At 37.7% G+C, this 8,356-nt stretch overlaps 1 protein-coding gene and 1 pseudogene across 4 annotated transcripts in view; one reads left to right on the top strand and one right to left on the bottom strand.

Annotated features, from left to right (window-relative positions):
- Cnot6 (CCR4-NOT transcription complex subunit 6) overlaps positions 1 to 8,356 on the bottom strand; it is a 54,652-nt gene that overhangs the window by 35,832 nt on the left and 10,464 nt on the right. For all 4 annotated transcript variants that reach the window (XM_050158531.1, XM_050158529.1, XM_050158530.1 and 1 more), the window contains exon 2: positions 5,814 to 5,927. In XM_050158531.1, coding sequence (XP_050014488.1) covers positions 5,814 to 5,925 — 112 coding nt within the window. In that variant the 5' untranslated portion in view covers positions 5,926 to 5,927. The remainder of the gene's footprint in view (positions 1 to 5,813; positions 5,928 to 8,356) is intronic.
- On the top strand, positions 3,433 to 3,760 carry LOC126511369 (protein BEX3-like; annotated as a pseudogene).

Here is an 8,356-nt window from a genome sequence, read left to right on the forward strand (position 1 = left end):
AAAAAAAAAAAAAAAAAAAAAAAAACCCACAACATAATCATGGTACTTAAAACCAATGACAAAAATCTCTTAAAAATTGTTTCATAAAATGGACATACATAACAGAAGCAATGATAGGAATGATTGTAGACTTAAGAAAAATGACACAAACAAGAAGCAAAGGTGAGCTTTATTGAAGAATACAATCCATTAACTAAGAATTCTTCCTCCAGCTAAAACCTTTCAAAAGAGCAAAACAAAATGAGCCAGAATCTGAAAGAAGAAGAAAAAAAAAAGCCTATCACTAGACTTTCATTACAAGTATTTCAGTTAGAAGGAGAAAAGAAACAGAAATTTGCCTTTATAAAACTGAAGAACACTAAAATACCTAGGTGGGCAAAAACAACTTATTATTTCTCATGAATGAAACTACCAACATATAATGAGGCTTAGAACTAGAATACAAGAATAAAATTTAAAAATCATAAAGGAAGACTTAAAGTCAGTCTGTTAGATATGCCAGCAATGAATAAATGGAATTCAAAGTAAAAACACCACCATTTACATTTACACTATGAAAAAGGAGAGATACAAAATGAGGAAAAGTATGAAATTCCATAAAAAGATATCAAGTAAGAATGAATAAGTAAAAAGACAGCCCATGTTCACGGCTAGGAAAACTGAATATTGCCAAAAATGTCAGTTCTTCCCAACTTAATATACAGACTCAATGTAATACCAAAAAAAAAAAAAAAAGGAAAGAAAAGAAAAGAAAAACATTTAAATAAAAAAAAGTCTGCCCTTGACTATGGAGAAGATACGCCATAGACTGAAAGAAGCTCTTTATAAAAGGGCACATCTGGGAGATGAAGTTCTGGAGAAGAACACGCTTAACGTGCATGAGGCCCTGGACTTCATCTCCAAAGTGAAAACACAAGAGTGGGAAAGACATCTGATTAAAGATTGTATTAGTTATTGTTGCTGACAAAGCATTATAAGGGAAGAATGGGCTTGTTCTGGCTCATTAGCTCTACCCAATGGCTCTCAACCTCCCTAATGCTATGAACCTTTAATACAGTTCTTCATGTTGTGGTGATCCCAGCCATAAAATTCGTTGTAGGAGGCCGCTTGTTCATTTCCCGGCTGCCCAGATCCCAAAATAACCACACAGAAACTGTATTAATTAAATCACTGCTTGGACCATTAGCTCTAGTTTCTTATTGACTAACATCTTAATTTAACCTATTTCTACTAATCTGTATATTGCCAGATGGCTGTGGTAAAGTTCCATCCGGCGTCTGTTTCTGGTGGGGCTACTGACAAACTGCCAAGATAGGCAAAACTGTCTGAAATTTTATGCTTCATGGAAAAGTCTGCTGGATAGTATGGGCCTGTGGGCTGAAGATGGATGCCCCAGTAATACAGAAAAACTTTGGGTGAATGAATGTCCAGGTAGCGAGATGTCTTTGTCAATTCTAGAGATTTGGAAGTTGCTTTCAATGCACTTTCTGTTACTTAGGTAATATTATATCCTTCTGGAGTCTTTGATAGAGTTAAGAATATATAGTTATAGTTTTCCTTAGTTATGATAAAAGAAAAAGTAGAATAAATGTTGTAACTGTAATTCTTAATTGATGCCTGTTTTGTTATATGTAATTTTACTATATTAAAGTTAAAACTTTCCTTTTTTTATTTAAACAGAAAAGGGGAGGTGATGTAGGATTCCCCTCTACATGCTGTGAATATTATTGGTTAATAAACAAACTGGCTTGGCCTGATAGGGCCGAGTAGATCTGGGGAGGCGGGGGTGGGGGGTGACCTAAACTGAATGCTAGAAGAAAGAAGGTAGAGTTGGAGAAGCCATGGAGCTGCCGCTGGAGACAAACATGTTGGAACCTTGCCAGTAGGCCACGAACCTTGTGGTAAAATATAAAATAATGGAAATGGATTAATTCTAGATGTAAGAGCTAGCTAACAATATGCTTAAGCTATTGGCCAAACAGTATTGCAAATAATATAGTTTCTGTGTGATTATTTCAGGAGTCTGGGCGGCTGGGAACAAGCAAGAGGCCTCTCTACAACAAAAATTGATTGGTTGCTACTTCGTAACTGTAATTTTGCTACTGTTATGAATCATAATGTAAATATTTTTGGAGATAGAGGTTTGTTAAAGGAGTCACAACCCACAACTTGAGAATCACTATTCTAGGGCCTCCATTTCAGCACAACAGGAAAGACAAGGAAGGTAGAAAGCAGAAAAGGCATGTTGGCAAAACCAAGAAGCCAATACAGCATCAACTTTCAGGAAAACAGAATGAACAGAAAATGGAACCAAGACAGATACAGCCTCAAGGCCCTTCCCCAATGACCCACTTCCTCCACGACTCCACCTCCTAAAGCCTACAGAACTCTCACACCATCAGCTAGAGACCAAGTATTTAAACACAGCAACCTAAAGGCAGACATTTCGCATTTAAGCCACAACAGAGCTGTTATTTATGCTATATAGAGATCTATTAAAAGCTAAACAACAAAGGAAAAAACTTATTTAAAATGGTCAAAAGATCAGAACAGATACTTTATCAAAGAAAACATCAATGACAAGCATATGAAAAGATAATACTACATGTCATTAAGAAACTGAATTTAAAAGGAGATAACCAACACACACCATCACGATGGCCAAACTCAAAGCACCAAGGACAAGAAATCCTAACGAGACTGTAAAATAGGAATTTTTGTTCACTCTGGTGGAAACACAGTACACAGCTGCACTTCAGAAAACACTTAAGTAGTTTCTCGTAAAAACCAAGCATACTCTTAGCATATGAGCTTCTTTGTCCTTAGCAAAATCCACAGGCAGATGTTTGGAGTAGCAATAATGTAAAAATGCCAAAACATGCAAGAACTCAAGATGTTCTTTAGGACATGAGTAAGCAAGAGATGATGGTACTTCCAGATAGTGTGGCATTATGCAGGGCTAAGTAGAATGAAACTGAGTCACGAAAGGCACAGGATTCAGTGAAAAAAGCCGATCTGAAAAGAATACATACTGTATGATTCCAATTATTCCACCTTCACAAAAAAGACGCAACTATGAGAACAGAAATATGATTGCCAGGCATGGGAGAATAAATATTCTGAAACAGAATTTCTTGAGAAGAAAAACTACTCTGTGTAATACTATAATGGTGGATCTATGACTCTATACCAGTGGCTCTCAACCTTCCAAATGCTGCAATCCTTTAAAACAGTTCCTCATGTTGTGGTGACCCCCAACCATACAATTATTTCATTGACACTTGCTTCTGGCCACCAGCTCCATGTTTCCCTGCGCACGGCGGGCTAGCATCAGGCCCTGACTGAGCAGAGCAGGTCTGCTGAGAGCTGCAGCAACGCATCTTGCAGTGAGAATTGAGAGGTCTATGTGGCAAGGCAGAGATCCAGAAAAATGAAGAAATGGAGCAGCCCCTGCAGAATTGACAGGAAGACTATCCTTAGGGAGGAGGTTATGGCCTCCGGCCTGTTGTAAACAACCAGAACCAGAGGACAGGCTGGTAGACCTGCCCCTAACTTCTGATGAGTCATACCCAATAGGCAGATTAATGATGTGTTGGGTAGAGAAGGAGATTATATGAAAATGTTCATGGAAGAGATGAGAGAAATCAGGGGGAAACTTAGGGAGCTACAGTTGATCCCCACAGTCTTACGGGGACCTCTTAATCACCATAAACATCATGATGAATTCTGCTTATGCCTTGACTTCCACCATTTTCTGTAAGAGCATACTGTGATCCCCATGGATTCTTTTTCCTTGCATTCTCCTGACATGCCTTTACTGATGTTTGTGGTGAGTCTTGTGTTGCCAGTTTCTAATTGGAGATTGCCTTCCCACTCAATGTAAGTTTCTGTCAACAGTACAGTACTGCCCATTTGCAAAGAAAAAACAAAGTAAATAAAGTAAACAGCAAAAAAAAAAAATTTCATTACTTTATAACTAATTTTGCTACTGTTATAAATCATAATGTAAATATCTGGAATATGACCCCAAAGGGGCCCCAACCCACAGGTTGAGAACTTCTGCTCAATAACCTCTGTACCATTATGCAGAACACCACAGGAAACCCTAACGTAAACTACAGACTTTGAATGATGATGTGTCAGTTTACTAATTGTAGTAAATGTATCACTGATAAAAGATGTCAGCTATGGGAGAAGGCTGTTATAGGCAGGAATATAGGAACTACAGACTTAGATTCAGTTTTGCTAGGAAGTTTTTCAGCAAAAGACAAAGCCTCAAAAACTAAGGTGGAGAATAACTGAGCAGACACCTACCACCAACCTCTGGCATACATACCTATAAAAAGACAGATAGCTTTCCTTCCTATACAAAATGTTTATCAGTGTGGTGGTTTGAATGAGAATGACCCCACAGATCCCATAGACTCCCTAAACATAGGATGTTTAGGGAGTGACATTAGGAAGTATGGCCTTGATGGAGGAGGAGGGGTCAGCTTTGGGTTTTAAATGCCCAAGCCAGGCCCAGCGCCTTTCTCTCTTCCTGCTGCTTGCCAGTCTGGATATAGAACTCTCAGGAACCTCTCCAGCACTATGTCTACCTGAGTGTAGACTAAACCTCGACTAAATATTTTCCTTTATAAGAGCTGTTGTGGTCATGGTGTCTCTTCACAGCAATAAAAACCCTAACTAGGACAATCAGGCAATAAAAGGTAAACAGAAGAATGTCACTTTTTATAAATATATTTTAGCTAATGAAAAAAATTATAGAAAAGAATCCTCAAAATTAGGATTAATTAAAAAGAATTAATAGCTTTGGCCAAGAAACAGCAATAGGAAAGCTTTGGGGTCTTAACATTATTCCTAAAGCAAAGGTACTGCACCATCTGCATGATGACACCTATGAAAAAGCACCTTAAATCCTGTCCAAAAGCTTAAACCTCAGGTCTGTTCTAGACTCTGGACCCATGCGCCCATCTGTAGAAAATACTCAAAACGAAGAACATACTGAGCTTCATTTTGACTATGCAACCTAAAAAATATAGGCTGGGAAAACAAAATGCTTGATTGTCAACACATAAACTGCAAGAAAAATAAAATCTGAAGGAGGAACCTGTAATAAAGAAAGATGTTAGATAAAGAGAGTAGAGGAGCTATTCTATAATTAAATAAACATAATTAAAAACTACAAGGATGGACTGGTATGATCCTGATATGAGTGCTGGCAAACAAACTGTAGTCCTCTGGAAAAGCAGCACGTACTAGAAACCATGGGGCCATCTCTCCAACTTCCTACAGAACTTTTAAATACAGTCTCTAAGAAACTTATGCCAGCCAGGTGGTGGTGGCGCACGCCTTTAGTCACAGCACTTGGAAGGCAAACGCAGACGGATCTTTGTGAGTAGAGATCAGTCTGGCCTACAAAACAAGTTCTAGGACAGTTAGAGCCACACAGAGAAACCCTGTCTTGGAAAAGAAAAAGAGAAAACTTAAGCTAAATCATCTCTATGAAAACAGTCTCAACATTAAGACTTCAACTAGACTGCTTCCAAATACAAGCTTACCTCTTACATACCAAAACAACAAAGTGAACATATTAATAAAAACCCTAAAATCTACAGTCCCTATCCTTAGAGTTCATGACATCTTAAGGAAGTGAGAGGAAGAGTATACACAAATAGAAGTAAGTAATGGGCAGTCAATGAGATTTAAATTCTGATTCAAATATGTGTTGTTTTTAAATATTAGTATTAGAAAACCTAACTTTCCATCAAATTTTTAATTTCTATACATAAATCCATGTTTCCATGTCTTACCACTTATTTCAAGCTCTGCCCAATGTGATTTCTTTCCATTTGCTGCTTCCTCAGAGGACATAATTGTGTACATCCTCCGAGGGTCAGGGGGCTCGTATTTTTCTTTGGGCATGCCTGTTAAAAAAGTGAAGAAAAGAAATGGATCAGTACATACTGAAGAACCAAATAAATAAAAGTATCATTTTTTTAAAAAGCAGACACCTATATTAGTATCATTCATTAAATACAATTTGTTACCAAAAGGAGTTCCATGTAGAAATGGCTATTTTTTTGTTTGTTTTTTTTTTTTGTTTTTCGAGACACGGTTTCTCTGTAGTTTTGGAGCCTATCCTAGAACAAGCTCTTATAGACCAGGCTGGCCTTGAACTCACAGAAATACACCTGCCTCTGCCTCCTAAGTACTGAGGTTAAAGGCATGCACTACCACCGCCAGGCTAGAAATAGCGATTTTTTTTAGAGCCAGGATACAGCTGATTAAATCCAGAAAGATAATAAAGATGAGATAGTTGAAGAAAACATACTGTTAGCTTGAAAAGGGTTCCATTGGCCCAAAATAAGAAAATCTAAACATCACATGAGTAACTACAACTGAATCAATATAAACTGCAGGTGCCATACATGTAGAGGTCAAAGGGAAATCTGCAGAAAACACTCTCTCCTTCTACCATGTGGGACCCAGGGAATCATGCTTTTACACAGTATGTCCACACTGTTTTCTTTGACTTATAAAAGTTCTCAACTTAAGAAAAGCAAGTTCATTAATCTGTTATTAATCCATCATGCTTAAGATTTAGAAATTAAACATAAATGTGTATGAAGAGTAATCATACAATATACACAAGATTTGGTATCATTAGAGTCTTAGACATCCACTGAGAATCTTAGAATAAACTCCACTATCATATGGGGCAAACTTCTATACTCTAGATAAGCCGCTTACACTTCTCTTCAGTGTATCCACCAAACTGCTAGTATCTAGTGTCTTGGGGACACCGAGTAAAATAAGAATTACTTAAACACTAGTTATTGTGGTACTATCATAGTTAATCTAATATGCCAGAGCAAATGATTAAGGGGCTGGTAATATGTACAATATGAATTTATGGGATAAAGGCATGCATGATTCATTTCTCTTTTTCTTTTCTTTCTCTTTCTTTCTTTAAGTTTTTTTTGAGACAGGGTTTCTCTGTAGCTTTGGAGCCTGTCCTGGAACTAGCTTTTGTAGACCAGGCTGGCCTCGAACTCACAGAGATCCACCTGCCTCTGCCTCCTGAGTGCTGGGATTAAAGGCGTGCGCCACCACCGCCTGGCTGCATGATTATTTCTTGGGTGTGGGAAAGCACAAGTATAAGCATGCTATTGAAATGGCTTGTGATCTAAAACTTATGAGTTTATGCTTACTTCAGTAATTTTCCACTTATTATTTTTGAAGTAATAATGACCAGAGAAAAATGAAACTTCAAAAAAGAAACTACCAACAACAAAAGATAGTTGTAAATATGATACAAAAAATAAACATAAATCTAGTATATCTTTCAGTGCCAAAAAGCAAAATCTAAAGGAACTATTTCACTGATCATAGTGATAATTTACTAAAAAAAAAAAAATCACAATTATAATAGACTAAAGCACAATCAATAAAATGAGTACCTCAAAGAAAGAATGCTAAAATAAGAGGGATTAATATACATGTCCTACAGAAAAGCGTAATGTAGAAGATGAAATAATAGCAGAGATACTACTACAATAACCATCAAATCAAGAAGAAGGAGAGCGCAGAAGAGAGCAAGTGGCAGAGACCAGTATGCAAACTAGTCACTTTGATGTAGAAAAACCAGGGAGCTGATAACCTAAAGAGAAAGGCTTATTGGATTATTTGTTCTTTTGATGACCAGTTTCTTGGGTTCTTTGTATATTTTGGAGATCAGCCCCTTGTCCGATGTGGGGTTGGTGAAGATCTTTTCCCATTCTGGGGCTGTCGTTTTGTCCTGTTGACCATGCCTGTCCTTTGCTTTACTGAAGCGCCTCAGTTTCAGGAGGTCCCATTTATTAATTGTTGCTCTCAGTGTCTGTGCTACTGGAGTTATATTTAGGAAGTGGTCTCCTGTGCCAATGCGTTCAAGTGTACTTACTTCCCACTTTCTCTTCTATGAGGTTCAGTGTGGTTAGATTTATGTTGAGGTCTTTGATTCATTTGGACTTGAGTTTTGTGCATGGCAAAAGATATGTATCTATTTTCATTTTTCTACATGTTGATATCCAGTTATGCCTGCACTATTTGTTGAATACGCTTTCTTAAAATGGGGCACAGACCTGAACAAAGAACTCTCAACAGACAAATCTGAAATGGCTAAAAGACACTTAAGAAAATGTTTAACCATAGCAGACAATGAGGACTACTGAGACCCCAAGAACAATGGCAATGGGTTTTTGATCCTACTGTACCTATTGGTTTCGTGGGAGCCTAGGCAGTTTCGTGGATGCTCACCTTACTAGACCTGGATGGAGGTGGGTGGTCCTTGGACTTCCCACAGGGCAGGGAA

This window comes from Alexandromys fortis, unplaced genomic scaffold (assembly GCF_014885135.2).
Source record: "Alexandromys fortis isolate MF-2015 unplaced genomic scaffold, M_Fortis_MF-2015_v1.1 scaffold_99, whole genome shotgun sequence".
In the NCBI taxonomy this organism is placed as follows: Eukaryota; Metazoa; Chordata; class Mammalia; order Rodentia; family Cricetidae; genus Alexandromys; species Alexandromys fortis.